Here is a 13,123-nt window from a genome sequence, read left to right on the forward strand (position 1 = left end):
CTTTGCGTCCTTTTCTGCCCGGGGCTGGTTGTTGGTTGCCCGTCTTTCCGCTCCGCGCTTGTCCCCTTGCGCTCTCCTCCTCCGCGTCCTCTCTCCCTGATGATGGTCAACAACCACCGCTGCAACCCCCTCAAAAGACGCGGAATCTCCAGTCCGAGCATGACGGGACCGACGACGTGTCAGACGGCCCTCAGCCGTTCTCAACCCACCGCATGCGTCTCTGCCTCTGCCGGCCTCATTCACGGCCTTATTCGACTGGCAAGAGGCGGTCTCAAGTGCAGCCACTCAGGCAGGCCAGCAAAGGGCGCTTCTTCCCGCATCAAGCAACGCAAACCGACACAGCACCGGCACTAATCCGACAAGACGAGCAATGGCCGACGCGCTGACAAGCATTCGCCGCGACTGATTAAACTCGTCCCGGCTTCCGCCATGTCCATCTCTGCCCATTTCCGACTGATGCGCGCAAGGAACCAAGGACTGGCTGTCCGCGGACCCTCGGCGGGCGGGGTGTCTGGTCGAATCGACCACCTGGCAGAAGCGCTGTGCTCGCTGTGTCCCGATCAATCAGCACGAGGGAAAATTCGCCGAGCCCGTGGCCAAGGGGTCCAACATGCCCCCCGAACCGAAACAAAACGGGCGGCAGCAGTACCAGCAGCCAGCAAGTCTCAAGGCGGGCCGCGTCAAGACTGGTCTTCTGTTGCTGTTCTGGACGAAAGACCGCGGCTCTCCTTCCTCTACAGTCGCCTGGCTGCGACCATCGCCTCTGGGCGCATAAAGGACTGGTCCAGAATTGGCCCATCATTGACAGATTCGCAACTGCCTGTCGACGTGGCAAACAGCCACACCATCAACAACTTTTTCTTATGCAGCGTGCTGCAGGGTCCTGTCTCTCGAGTCGCTGTCGAAGCTTCCTTTGCTCGTGCCGTGGCTGTCGAGTGCAAGGGCACTGCCGCTGTTTGTGGCCTTGTGCTGCTCCAGGTCTGCACGGATGTCGAAACTAACAAATGCTTTGGTCCAACCTCATCCCATTACATATTGCTCGCCGCCAAATAGTGTCTCAGCTGTACCGCTCCGCCACCACGATTGGCTGCCTGTCTATTAGCTAGGCGGTGCTCCCGACATCCGCGTCCTCTCAAAGTGACGAGCAACCGCTAGTTTGATGCCATGCGCTCCCAAGTGCTGACAGCAAAGCACCATCCCAGCCCACGGCCCCTCCATGCGAACTCAACGCACGCACCGGCCCGCGGGTGCAGCGCGCCGACACGCTATCGGTCGGTATCTATCGCATGAGCATCGCAGCAATGCGAGTGTGCTTGACAGCGGCGATGATTTTGCTTCGCAGCATCAACGGCTTGATTGCATGCAGCCGCGCCGTCCTCGGAGTTGCTGCGAGCAAGACTGGGAGACCTAAAGTCGCAGTGAGTCGCGATTATAATGGCAATTGCCTACAAGGGCAGGTCAGCTGCCGCTCGTTATACTTTTTTTAGCTCGCTGGTACGTGGACGCCGACGAGATGCTCCTAATCTTGGCGTCGAGCGGTACGCCGCGTGCTGGTGGACTTGGTCCCGAGCGGTCAACATGAAGCACAAGGTTCGACGCCAGCTATACGGCGGAATAATGAGTAATGGCCCTGATATTTCCGACCTTAAGCGGCGCCTTGTTGCTATTGTCATTGACTAAATGGCTCGAGGCCGCGCCGCAGGCTCGTCGACCTGAATGGCTGCGAAACCAGCCATTAACTTCAGCTCGAACATGGGTGATAATTGCTGACGCTCGACCAAAGCACGTCCTAGCATCGTCTTCTCAGCACGACTGCTACAACAGCCACTATTTTCAAAGATTCAAATTCTTCGTTTGATGGCTGGTCGATGGACGTCTGAATAGGACTCGCTACACAAGCGGCAACTGTCCGTACGCCACCCACTTCATAGATGGATCTCGAGTCTTGACCTGGCTCTACCTCTCCCCACGCGCGCCGAACCGCGTCGCCCAGGTAAGCACAGACTCCGACCCCTAAAATTTTTGACGGCTGGAGAATCAGACGTCACGCAGGCCTGTTTAGGCGCAGTTAGGTGTCCTACATGGCCTGTTGGCGAGGGGCAGCCGGCTGCGATACTGACGAACCTTTGCTTTTCGCTCTGCTTTTGCTCACTGCTCTCCTCCCCGGAGCATATTGTGAGCAGCAATATGTCATGACCGCTTTTCTACCGACAGACAAAACGGCAATTGTCATGGCACTTGTCTGTCCGTCCGTACCTGTCGATCGCCGATACTCTCCAGTCTCCATCGTCCGCATCCGCGGCGGCCGTGCGTGCGCTTCGTTGGCTCCGTCCATCCAGCGCAACGCCCACCGCCCAAACGCGTTATGCGCGCGGCTGGACTTGCCAATGTTGCTGTTGCCGTCGCCATACTTGACAACTGTTTGATTCAGAGACTGGCCGCTGAGTCGAACGGCGGACTTTCAATGTCTTTGAATGCTTCACATCGAACAACACCGTTTACAGTCCCGTCACTCCTTGACGGCCCATCCATCTTTCCAGGTCCCGATTCCCAAGGCTCTCGAGATCCGCATGTGATCTGATCTGCCGCAAGAGCAGGATGAGCAAGATCACATCCTCACCGCTACCGACCGAGCGTGCGTGGTGCGTGTCCAATCGAATATCGCCATCGCACACGCCATCGGCCTCATCCGATCTGTCCTCTCCTCGCGCTCGCTCATCCTCAACAGGACTTGATGCCCGCGCGTCTCGGCCTCGTTTGGGCGCGACTTAGCAATCCTCCTCTCCAACAGCTGCGTCGTCACGCCAACGTGTTCAGTCTTTCGTCTTTCGAATTCGTGTTCTCGCCCTCCTCGTTGACCGATTTGTAGCAGTGGTTGGTGGTCAATCGTATCCGGAGACATTCACGCGCAACGGATGGTCGTTGCGTCGCCATGTGCCGGCTGTCGTTACCCTCACCTCCCACCAACCGCTCGCGTGGCGGGTCTCGTCTTCCGTCCGTCGTCTCGCTCACGCTGTTTTTCGCTTGCGGCCCTCGCTCTCTCGCTACGTAGGTGGCAGGTGTGGAGGGATCGCGTAGGGGCGCGTGTGTGAGCAGACGGACGGCCGGACGCCGGACGGGAAGCGGCGGAGCGCGCGCCCCCGTCCATGGACAACGTGCTTGCTTGTTGGACTGGAGGGGGGTGAGAGAGGTGAGTGAGAGTGCTTGGGAAGGTTGGGCGCGAGGGAGACGGAGAGCGCTATGCTGCGATGTCTTGAGAGATTGTTGGCGATGAACCCAATTCGCCTGCTTGCTTACCTGGCCCTACATACCTCAGCATCATCCCATCCCGTTGTCTGTGTCGTCCGGTCTGCACAAATCACTACACCTCCCGTCTCTCTCCTCCAACTACTAGGTATCCAAGTTAAGGCAAGCACAACACCTCCCGTCCATCAATCCATCAATCATGTTCGCATCCACATCGTCCCACCCGTCGTCCGTCCGCTCGGCACTGTCTTCCCTCACCTCCGCCCACTCGCTGCTCTACTCTCACACAGACAGTCCATCCGACGTATCCGCCACGTCAATGTCTATGCAGTCGTCTTGAGTGTGAGTACGAGTGCGAGCGTAACGACCGTAGACTTTCCGACGTTCAAACTTAGGCTGTGGCCAATCAACAGCAAGTTCCCTCCCTCCCTTGGTTCCACTTCTCCTCTGCTCTCCTCTTCTCTCCTCTCATCCCTCCCCAAAGAAAGTTTCAGCGCAAACTCGCCGTCGCAACTTTCGTCGCTTTTCTTGCCTCTTGGTTTGATGTTTTACTGTGTACGTAGAGGAGAGCGGTGGTGACGCGGCTTTTTGGGGCGGTTGCTGTGTGTGGTGAGTGAGTAATGAGGGAGTGGGGTGTGGGAGGGTGATGGGATGGTAAACGGACGCGGAGGACATGTTTGATGGTGCGGGTGGCTGGTACAGTAAGGAGGGAGGAGGGGTGTGTCCTTGGTTCCTTCCATCCGCGTCTGCTCTTCTTCTTGCTCTTGTCCAAAGGATGTTTAGATGTGGGAATCAGCGGTTGCATCTCTTCTTTTTTGTTCATCTGTCATTGAGCTTATATGTGTGCATTCTTGATGGCGATACTGACGCAACTTTTCCCGTGCGCCTGCGGCGTCTGGTGGCTAGGTAGCAAGTGAGTAAGTAGTGAATAGAAGAAGTTGATGGGATACATGGTGATGATGGATGGGATGGGCTAAAAGAACAATTGTACAGTAGATGTTTGATGTTGCGGGCGGCCAATCAATGTGAGTCAGGTGCGCCCTTGGTCCCGTCCGCATCTACTTTTCTTCTCCATCTCTCTTTCTCTCTCTCTCTCTCTCTCTCTCTCTCTCTCTCTCTCTCTCTCTCTCTCTCTCTCTCTCTCTCTCTCTCTCTCTCTCTCTCTCTCTCTCGTCCGTTCGCTCCTCTCTTGTCTACTGCTACATCCAGAGCACCCACTCCTTACTTAGTACTTTTAGTAACATCTCATCTTTGTTTTCCACAAAAGCTCGCATTTACTTCTTGCTATCCTTCTTGTGGCTCATCTATCCGCGCATGTCACGCGACACTGACGCAACTTTTTTTTTTCATGTGTCTGCAGCGTCTGATGGTGAGTAAATAGACGAAAGGAGATATGGTGGGAGTGTGATGGGGGTGCTAAGCGGACACAGAGTAGATGTTTAATGCTACGCTGCGCCCAATCAACGGCGAGTAAGGTGGGCCCTTTCTTCCCTCGCCCTTTTCTTCCTTCTCCCCTTTCTTCCCTCTGCCTCCTAGAAGCAGAACATCCCTCATGTCTCAATGCCATCTCATCTCGTCTCATCCCACCCTGCTGCTCCGCCATCCGCAAAATTCTCCGCCTTTTCTCATCTCTGTTCCCCAATCTTTGAAACGTCTTTGCGGAGAATGCGGGTGGTAGTAGTGGTGGTGGTTGTGATTGTGGTAGTGTTTAAAGTATAGAAGTATAAGCAGTTAGTAACATCCCCAGGGAGCTGGACGCATTCGTACGCGGATAGGCGTTTGATGTTGCGCAGCTGGCCGGTTAGAGAAGGTGGTGTGGTTTGGTGTGTCATGGATTCGTTTGCGCTACTCCTATGCAGACGGTGGGAGCGGGTTTGTCTTGTTGTAAGTTAGCAGGTGCCAGTGAGATGTTGGATGTCGTGAGATGTTCCAGCAGCCATGTCGATGTCCTCTTGTTAGGGTATGTCCGTATTATGGGTTTTCTTTCCTGCCATTGCTTTTGCGGTTAGATGTCAGATGTGGCGGAGCTCTAAAGTTGATGAGATTAAAGGCTATATAGTGTCGATGATTGATTTTAGGGCAGATTGATGGGAGGGGAATATGTCCTTTAGCAGCAGCATCGTCTCAGTGGTCTCAAGATGACTTCACTTGCTCTCTCCCTCTCCTCAAGATTGCTCATCCAGCTTGTCGTTGCCCCTCGCGGAGTCGAGTCGATTTTCTGTCAAAATAGCACGACATTCGACGTAAGATGGAGCTTCTCTGATTCCATTTCTCCCTCTGTCTTCTCCTTTCTCTCTTGATCTTCCGTCATTTGCATTTCGCATTATCCTGTCTTGCCGCACTGCACCATTAAGACTGCTGCTCATGTTCTTGCTCACAGATGGATGCGTGTTGCAGGAGACGACGACACCGACGCGACGACGTTCAAAAGTTGCAACGTAGCAGCTGGTCAAACTTCCACTTTACGGCGCCCTTCTTTCTTCCTCTTTCTGTATATCCACGCCATATATGTACGTACACGGCGAAAGACGACAGGCGACAGAGAACAAGTCCAAGAGCCACCTGCCGCGGTAGAGGTACTCAAAGAATATCGCCACAAGTACTGCCAGCTCATCAACATTCTCATCACTCCAGTATGGGCTTCTTTACAGTCTGCGATCGCTGTTTGCGCATATTGCTCGGAATTCAAACATTCAAACACGAAAGGAATCTTGATTGTTTACTGTCTTTCCCCGCGTCTGGGGCGTGTCCTTCATACTCTTCTCATGTACCGCTATCATCACTTCCTGATGGCTTTTCTGTTCGCGTAGGTAGGCGAGTGTGCGAACAACATGCTTCTTCCCTAGACAAAGTCGACCTCGTCTTGGAACTTGGGCTCTGGTTTTTTTGCACCGTAGGAAGGTCTTGCGGACCCGCTATTGCCTGCCAACAACAGAAGCTGGGCTCCCAACTCTGGGTGTTGTTCGCTGACGAGCGAGCGGAACAGCGGAAAGTCTTTCAGTCTTGTGATTCCTGCAGCCACATACCAGAGGACGAGGCAGCGCAAGGGGTAATCTTTGCGTTTCCTTGGAGGGAGCTCAGTGTGTACCACAGCGAGCATGTCGACTATTTCATCGTCTGAGAGGCCTCGCTGGCCAAGCGTCGTCTCGAATTTCCATAATACCGCTTCCTTGAAAGACTCGGCGCACAGGCGCTCGCCCATGCAGTATAGGCGGACCAAGAGGGGATATTGAGACGTGTATTTGATGTCGGGATTCATGACCCATCCTTCGCGATACAGATATTCGAAAAAGATGCCCAGAAGTTCTGGGGGCTCCTCGACGTCTGGAATCACTCCGGTCTGGGCTTCTTTGAAGTCACCCCTAAGCTGTTTTTTAAACTTTTCAGATTCCCTGCAAAGCAGTTCCTCGTGGATGAAAAACTCATGGCCCTGTAGCGATATGATTTTGATAGTGCGGGATCTCAGCGCACTGTCTTGATGTTAGCTCTTTTTCTCTGCGTTTGCAGGAGAGCGGGGCGGAAGTGTACTCTGAAAACTTGCTTTCAATCAAGTCGAGCTTGGGCGGCTTTTCGTCGTCCATGGTCGTACCGCTGCCGCTGCTCCTGTTACTGCTGGAGCTTCCGGCGATTTTTGACATTGAGGATGGTGTGAAGAGGACAATGGTGTGTCTGGATATAATGGCTGTGCGACCCAGTGGAGCCGCGGGCAGTTTATAATGTTGATTAAGGTTCACACTTGCAGCACATGCTCTATGCTTTTTGGAGAGAACGTCCGATCGCTTCCGTCTGTCGTGATCCTTGTCATATCCATCGCTATGGTCAGTCGTGATCTGATGGGATGGTGAGGAATCGAGATATTTTCGCCTGTCGAAAAACACGTTTGCGAAGTTCAGAGGTCTATCTCACAGCTCTCCTCGTGCTCACACTGAAAGAGTTGACTTTGTGGGTGGTCACGGTTACTTCGCATTGCTGGCGCCTACCTCTTGCTGCCTGTTCATCTATCTTCAGCATCTTCGTCTTTTGGTAACTCATGTTGCTGTAGTGCAGTCTACCACGCCCGGCCTCCCCTTCAAGCCCTGGGATGCGAGTTCGTCAACATGGTCCAGAGATTGCCCCTGCGAAGCCGGTCGGTCTGGCTAGCTGGCCGGTCTGGTGCAAACTGCAAAGCAAAGCCGGGAATAGTTCTTGGGAAAGAAGGGAGGAATATCGTCGTAATGTCGATGCCAATCTAGGAGTTTGGAGGCCCGGTTGCAAAAACGGGTTGTGGCACGTAGTAGTGGCGACTGGATGTTGCTCCATATGCATCTGGATGAGAGACTTGATGACCGAGCTCTGGTCTCAAGTCCGCATGAATGCTTTGTGAAAGAGGAATTTTCTCCCCCTCTCGGATAGCCTTTTTAGTTCACGTCGTCGTCGCTCTCCCTCAGTAGCTTACCTATTCCGGTGCAGCTGACTTTTGCCACGAAGCCTGAGATAGGCGTCGGTCCGTCAGTTGGGAAGTGGCGTACGTCGACGGGGGCGTACACAACGTTATCAGACTTTTCGCTGTCAGAGGCTCGCGAGTATTTCGGTTGCTTGACATTGTTCAGTGTATGTAGAAGGTGGTTTGGATTTTGTTTGTTTAGCCTACAAACGTGAAGGATGGAAGAGATTGAAGAAGATAGAGTCCAAGTAACGCGTGTGGGAAGTTCTTTGAAGGAATGATTGGATCGACGAGAGATTGGAAATTTGCTCTTGTTGCTTGTAGGCTGGTTTGTTTTTGCTCCCCGAGACTCCGAATAAACACGTGGTGCAACGCCAACTTTTTAGTGACATCGTGATGAAACTTGGCAAGAGAGGAAAAGTTCAAAGACAGACGTGTTGAGCCGAGCTGACGTGACGATTCGCAGATGACGGAGTGAGCCAGCCAATGTCTCATTCGCGAATATTGACTTTCTCCAACTTGATGCCTTCGCGGCCCGTGATCATGCTGACCGCATCTTTAAACCTCTTTGGTCTACTCAGGGGCGGGTAGCAGCTCTTGCTCGGAGGCTGGAGAAGAATTTGCGATCCCAACTCTGGACAGTCCTTAAGAATAGCCTTGAAGGTTGATTCTGACCTCAAACTTCCCATCCGACAAGCAGCTATTTGGTAGACAAGGCTGCACAGCGGCTCTTCCCCCTGTCTTGTGGGCAGTTCTGTCACGACCACCCTGAGCAACTCAATAACATCTTTTGCGGGTACATTCGTGTGCGTATAGACGTAAGAAGAGGCAGAACGGGAAAGTTTCCACAACACCGCTTTCTGGAAGGAGTCGGCACCCAGTCGCTCGCCCAAGCAGTACAAACGGGCGAGAAGGACAAGTTGAGAGCTAACGACCCCGAAGTCGTCCAACATCCATCCATCGCGGTAGAGGTAATCAAAGAATATTGACATGAACTCTGGTGGCTCGTCGACGTCTTCGATCACCCCGGTTCGAGCTTCTTTGAAGTCTCCCCGGAGTTGCTTGGTGAACTTTTCAGACTCTGCGCAGAGCACGTCCTCGTGGATCAGAAACTCCTCACCATCGCACAGTTTGAATTTGATGATGCGGGATTTCAAAGCGCTGACACTTGCATCAGCTCTTATTGTCTCGAACGGAAACAGAACAAAAGAACTAGAGATACCTTGAAAATTCGATCTTGGACTTCTTCTCTTGGTGGCGGTTGACGTCGGCCGCACAGTGCGCGTTATACGCGTCGTTTGCGTCGTTTGCATCGTGTGCGTCGTCCGCATCGTCCTCGTCGTCCTCGTCGTCCTCGTCCATTGTCTCGACCTTGTCAGAATCATATTCGGATTCGAATTCTGATGCAAACATGGTGGGACTATGAGGGGGGAATGAATATGTCAGAAGATGTTCGTGAGACGAAAGAGCAGGACACGACGCTTTATGAGGAATATTGGGCTTCACACTCACAATGCTCATGGGCTTGCAGGGCACCTCCTAGCTGGAAGCAATCCCAAATGCTTATGCGTTTTGGCTCTTGAAGGGTGGGAGCTTCAGGAATGAAATTGAACCAAGCGAGGTGGGAGAAATGGAGCCAATTATCTTTTACCGTCAGTCGCACGACAGGATCAAGCGATGAACATACACATACCGCCTTCTCTGGTACGACTTGACGATAGACGGTCTGAAAATGCAGCCGCGATACCCCTGTTCGAGTATGTTGCTCGGAGTCTAACACGAAAGGAAATGTTGATTGTTTACTGTCTCCCCGCGGATGGTTCGCGCCCCTACGCGTCTCAGATACCGTTCTTGCCGTTTGCGTTCGCGTTGCCTTCTCCGATCACAGCAACCTTACCACGCCCGACCTCCCCTCCCGGCCCGGAGGTGCGCGTTCATCAGCGTGGTCCGGAGATTGCTTCTGCAAGGGCGGTGCGAGACGCACGCGACGCGTCAATCGGATGGCTGCAATTGATTGTAGACGGAGTGGTCGACGGATGGTATGGTGTGCAAGAGACGTGGGAGGTACGGTTGGATGAATGGAAAGGAAAGGCTAGTATCCGTACTTCCAGATATCCTCAACATAGCCCTCGGTGACGGACGAGTCGTTGCCGTATCTGCGTAGAATACCACGTTAGCAAATGCAATACCCAAAGGCAGCATTCTGAGAGCTCCGGCACTCACTTCTCCTGCCACTGCGTGAACCCGCCATCCAGCACCTTGACCTGTTGACCTTGTCCCTCCTCTTCGCCATTCTCACCACCAACCAGTCTCTCCCTCTCGCGCAAATACTTCAGCGCCGCGCTCGGCCCCCGCTGCTGGCTCAGCGCGCAGTGGAATACAACGAGCGGTACGTCGCGCAGCTCGCGGACCAGCTCGGGCGCCCGCCAGTCGAGGGTATGCGTTGGCACGTTGGTGCAGCCGCGGATGTGGCCGCCGATGTAGTCCGAGTCGCGCACATCGATGATGGCGACCGATGGCGTGGTGGCTGCGGCGGAGGATCCGGTTGTGCTGCCTGAAGAGGCAATGTTGCGCTGGAGCAGCGCGAAGAGGGCATCGCGGTCGATGCGCTTGAGGGTGCCGATTGTGACGTTGGACATGATTGAAGAGGGTGAGCGCGGCGGTTCGGAATACGGTCGTGGAAGTCGTGTAGTTTGGGATCAAGAGAGCAGAGATGTCAGTGCAATTGGCGTGTATGGAATGGGAGCTTGGTGGTCAAAGTTTTTGGTGTTGGTTCCTGCGTCGCGTTGGCGGGGTTGCTGACGTTGGGTGGTGGGGTTGCTACTTTTGGCCTGTGACACTGCATCTTTAAATAAGTTTTTGAATCAACCGTTGCCTGAACCAAGACTCTATCTTTTCCCAAAGGACGAAAGGTGTAGGCTCAATGGCCTGGCGAACAGCCGCCTTTCGCTGGGCATGTCAAATTCCCAATGCATCATAAGGACATCAACCCCCGCGGGGCACATTATGAACCCAATGGCGGAAATGCTACTTCAATTGAAAGACTGAAAACATACTAGACTTTGAACCGACGGCTCTGCTAATAAAATCGCCAATCTGCTCTCTCAGATGTCGGCTCCCAACATGTTGGCATACGAATAAAAGGAAGGCGACAGCGATGACGTTGCGGCCGAGCTGCTCAACTTCCGCGCGTCTCACACATCCCACTCTCACCACCATCACCACCGCAACGATGTCCTTCTCCAAGCAGCTCGACGGCTTCCTTAACAAGGCCAAGGAAAAGATTGAAAAGTACCAGGCCGACCGCAGTTCGTCTTCCTCGGGTGCTACCGGTGCCTACAGCAGACCACCTCCACCCAATCCATCCGGCCACGGCTACCCGTCCGCCGCACCGCACTTCTTCCCAGGCTCACATCCACCACCAGGACCGCAACAACAACAACCGCAGCAGTGGGGACCACCCGGCGGCGCACCTCCTCCTCTCCCGCCTCATCCCTCGGGCCCGCCCTTCTACTGGAGACCTGCCTTCTTGCCGCACGAACCCGTCTCGCAGCACTTTCAGCACCAACTCGGCGACAATGGCTGGGGCAACAACGAAGCCCAGAACTACACGGCGGAGCAGCACAACTCGTTCCACACGCCCTCGCACGCGCTCGTCCTGCGCGCCATCGCCAACCGCTCGGCGCCGCCGGGGCAGCAATACACGTCCGCGCGGCTAGTATCGCACACGACGCTCTCGCGAGACCGGGGCTTCCTCCACGCGCGCATCACGGCGCCCTGCGCGCGCGGCGTGTGGCCCGCCTTCTGGCTGCTGCCGCGCGAGCCCTTCACGTGGCCGGTGGACGGCGAGGCCGACATCTTCGAGGCGTGGAACGGCGACCGCACCAACCACAGCTGCCTGCACTGGGGCCACTTCAACGGCGAGGACTGGAACAAGCACCGGGTGGTCGAGACGCCCATCCCGGCGCTCGACAACCCCGAAGGGCTGTGGTTCGGCTTCGCGTGGGACCAGCCTCCCGACGGCAGAGGCGGCCGGCTGGTCTGGTACATTGACGGCCGCGCCGTCATGAAGGCCCATGTCCCCGAGGGCACGCGCAGAGTCAGCGACTGGCAGATCATCCTGAACGTGGCCATGGGCGGCAACGTCTGCCAGGGCATCCTCCCCGACGACGGCGTCTACGACATGGTCGTCCACAACCTGAAGCTGTGCGACGAGCCCGTCGGCGGGTGGGGCTGCTTTGAGAGAGACTGGCACGCGGCGCCTGAAGGCCATACCATGTGAGCGGCTCAATTGAGTCGTCAGGACGCGGTGCTTTACTTGCCCATAGTTATATTTTGCATTTTAGCATGGAGACGTCATTGTAGGGATCTGAGTTGCTCCAACTTCCTTTCACACCAAGCGCTTATAATTCCCCATCAGTTACCACTGACTTGGCTCATTGCCATTCTAAATTCCTCTCAAGATTTCGATGAGGCACTCAGTGCTGGTACCTTAGTTTGTCGTTGAAAATCGACTCATGATCCACTTTCCGCCCACGGCAACGACTTCCCCAAATCCCGCTTGCAATACAATAATCCTTGCCGTCTGAGAAACCAATGTCTTTCCGCGTTGAGCTGCAAAATATATTGTCATTACTCAATATCTAGCTTCACGTACGACCATAGCAGGTAGAAAACTCGGAACCCCGTCCGCTCTTCCATAGATAAGCTACCTTGCGGCCGATTAGTAGTTGCGTGGGTGACCAGCAGCGAATCCCGGCTGTTGTACGTTTTGCACTTTTTTCAGTCTTTTTGGCTCTGCTACCTTTTCATTGTTGAAAAGTCTGGTGGTGCGGATGGTCTAATGAGGTGTAGGGAGCGACTGTTTTGCGTGGGCGAGAGAGAGTTCATGGTTGAACGTGGAGTTTGGGGCTGATGGATGATGAATGATGGATGGCTCGACGTCAAACAAGAGACGACATGTGTGTGTTGAGAAGAAAGATGATATTACATTTGTAGAAAGGCCGTCATATCAAATTTCGGTTTGCAGATCAAAAGGGCCACACAAGTTTACACATACTGATACAGCAGTCATCACACCATAACAGACAGCCAATAAATCAGTCGCCCGAGGACACACAACATGCAATCAGCGAAGCGGCTTTTACTATAGCAGCCAAACACACAAACAAAAGACATGAAAGGCCGGTAGTTGGATCAAGTAAGCAGGAGGAGGTTGAAGGAAGAAGCGAGGTGAGGCAAGGCGAGGCAGAAATGTGCACGTACATGTAATGTAGTAGCAAAAAAGGTATCTCTACTACTACTCCACCCATGAACGATTCATTTGGCATTCCCCGTCATTCCAATGGCATTCCACCGCCCCCGCTACATACATACTGCCTGCCTGCCCATTGGTCTGTGGTCCTACTCGCGCTCATCGCATTCCTCACTCCTCACTCCTCACTTCCAGTCAGC

At 54.2% G+C, this 13,123-nt stretch overlaps 7 protein-coding genes across 7 annotated transcripts; 4 read left to right on the forward strand and 3 right to left on the reverse strand.

Moving 5' to 3' along the window:
- Window positions 1–295: 295 nt before the first annotated feature.
- Window positions 296–1,244, forward strand: BKA78DRAFT_90047 (uncharacterized protein). Its single transcript, XM_066893933.1, has one exon. The coding sequence runs from the start codon at window positions 430–432 to the stop codon at window positions 1,051–1,053; it is 624 nt and encodes a 207-aa protein (XP_066748520.1). The 5' UTR covers window positions 296–429; the 3' UTR covers window positions 1,054–1,244.
- Window positions 1,245–1,881: 637 nt separating this feature from the next.
- Window positions 1,882–2,517, forward strand: BKA78DRAFT_90049 (uncharacterized protein). The gene has a single exon (XM_066893934.1). The coding sequence runs from the start codon at window positions 2,082–2,084 to the stop codon at window positions 2,424–2,426; it is 345 nt and encodes a 114-aa protein (XP_066748521.1). The 5' UTR covers window positions 1,882–2,081; the 3' UTR covers window positions 2,427–2,517.
- Window positions 2,518–3,071: 554 nt separating this feature from the next.
- Window positions 3,072–4,037, forward strand: BKA78DRAFT_90051 (uncharacterized protein). Its single transcript, XM_066893935.1, has one exon. It carries the CDS (start codon window positions 3,241–3,243, stop codon window positions 3,823–3,825), a length of 585 nt encoding a protein of 194 aa, XP_066748522.1. The 5' UTR covers window positions 3,072–3,240; the 3' UTR covers window positions 3,826–4,037.
- Window positions 4,038–6,088: 2,051 nt separating this feature from the next.
- On the reverse strand, window positions 6,089–6,884 carry BKA78DRAFT_350471 (uncharacterized protein; the record flags this gene model as incomplete). Its single annotated transcript, XM_066890999.1, has 2 exons — window positions 6,089–6,716; window positions 6,775–6,884. The coding sequence occupies 2 exons, from the start codon at window positions 6,882–6,884 to the stop codon at window positions 6,089–6,091; spliced, it is 738 nt and encodes a 245-aa protein (XP_066748523.1).
- A 986-nt stretch (window positions 6,885–7,870) lies between these two features.
- On the reverse strand, window positions 7,871–9,208 carry BKA78DRAFT_307579 (uncharacterized protein). The gene is made up of 3 exons (XM_066887875.1): window positions 9,182–9,208; window positions 8,892–9,089; window positions 7,871–8,830 (listed from the first exon to the last, which is right to left on the reverse strand). Exons 2-3 carry the CDS (start codon window positions 9,080–9,082, stop codon window positions 8,161–8,163), a joined length of 861 nt encoding a protein of 286 aa, XP_066748524.1. The 5' UTR covers window positions 9,083–9,089; window positions 9,182–9,208; the 3' UTR covers window positions 7,871–8,160.
- A 96-nt stretch (window positions 9,209–9,304) lies between these two features.
- Window positions 9,305–10,447, reverse strand: BKA78DRAFT_377662 (Rhodanese-like domain-containing protein). The gene is made up of 2 exons (XM_066892878.1): window positions 9,893–10,447; window positions 9,305–9,825 (listed from the first exon to the last, which is right to left on the reverse strand). The coding sequence occupies exons 1-2, from the start codon at window positions 10,306–10,308 to the stop codon at window positions 9,762–9,764; spliced, it is 480 nt and encodes a 159-aa protein (XP_066748525.1). The 5' UTR covers window positions 10,309–10,447; the 3' UTR covers window positions 9,305–9,761.
- Window positions 10,448–10,890: 443 nt separating this feature from the next.
- On the forward strand, window positions 10,891–12,349 carry BKA78DRAFT_307581 (concanavalin A-like lectin/glucanase domain-containing protein). Its single transcript, XM_066887876.1, has 2 exons — window positions 10,891–10,977; window positions 11,095–12,349. The coding sequence occupies exons 1-2, from the start codon at window positions 10,902–10,904 to the stop codon at window positions 11,949–11,951; spliced, it is 933 nt and encodes a 310-aa protein (XP_066748526.1). The 5' UTR covers window positions 10,891–10,901; the 3' UTR covers window positions 11,952–12,349.
- The last annotated feature ends 774 nt before the right edge of the window (window positions 12,350–13,123 follow it).

Source organism: Phyllosticta capitalensis, assembly GCF_038381095.1.
Source record: "Phyllosticta capitalensis strain CBS 128856 chromosome Unknown BKA78scaffold_2, whole genome shotgun sequence".
Taxonomy (NCBI): Eukaryota; Fungi; Ascomycota; class Dothideomycetes; order Botryosphaeriales; family Phyllostictaceae; genus Phyllosticta; species Phyllosticta capitalensis.

Bases quoted from the DNA above. Each gene is read 5' to 3' on its own strand.
- BKA78DRAFT_90047 (XM_066893933.1), top strand. From the start codon at position 430: ATGTCCATCTCTGCCCATTTCCGACTGATGCGCGCAAGGAACCAAGGA.
- BKA78DRAFT_90049 (XM_066893934.1), top strand. From the start codon at position 2,082: ATGGCCTGTTGGCGAGGGGCAGCCGGCTGCGATACTGACGAACCTTTG.
- BKA78DRAFT_90051 (XM_066893935.1), top strand. From the start codon at position 3,241: ATGCTGCGATGTCTTGAGAGATTGTTGGCGATGAACCCAATTCGCCTG.
- BKA78DRAFT_307579 (XM_066887875.1), bottom strand. From the start codon at position 9,082: ATGTTTGCATCAGAATTCGAATCCGAATATGATTCTGACAAGGTCGAG. The intron at 8,831-8,891 runs GTATCTCTAGTT...TGCAAGTGTCAG, and splicing joins TCCAAGATCGAATTTTCAAG to CGCTTTGAAATCCCGCATCA.
- BKA78DRAFT_377662 (XM_066892878.1), bottom strand. From the start codon at position 10,308: ATGTCCAACGTCACAATCGGCACCCTCAAGCGCATCGACCGCGATGCC. The intron at 9,826-9,892 runs GTGAGTGCCGGA...TATTCTACGCAG, and splicing joins TTCACGCAGTGGCAGGAGAA to ATACGGCAACGACTCGTCCG.
- BKA78DRAFT_307581 (XM_066887876.1), top strand. From the start codon at position 10,902: ATGTCCTTCTCCAAGCAGCTCGACGGCTTCCTTAACAAGGCCAAGGAA. The intron at 10,978-11,094 runs GTTCGTCTTCCT...ATCCACCACCAG, and splicing joins AAAGTACCAGGCCGACCGCA to GACCGCAACAACAACAACCG.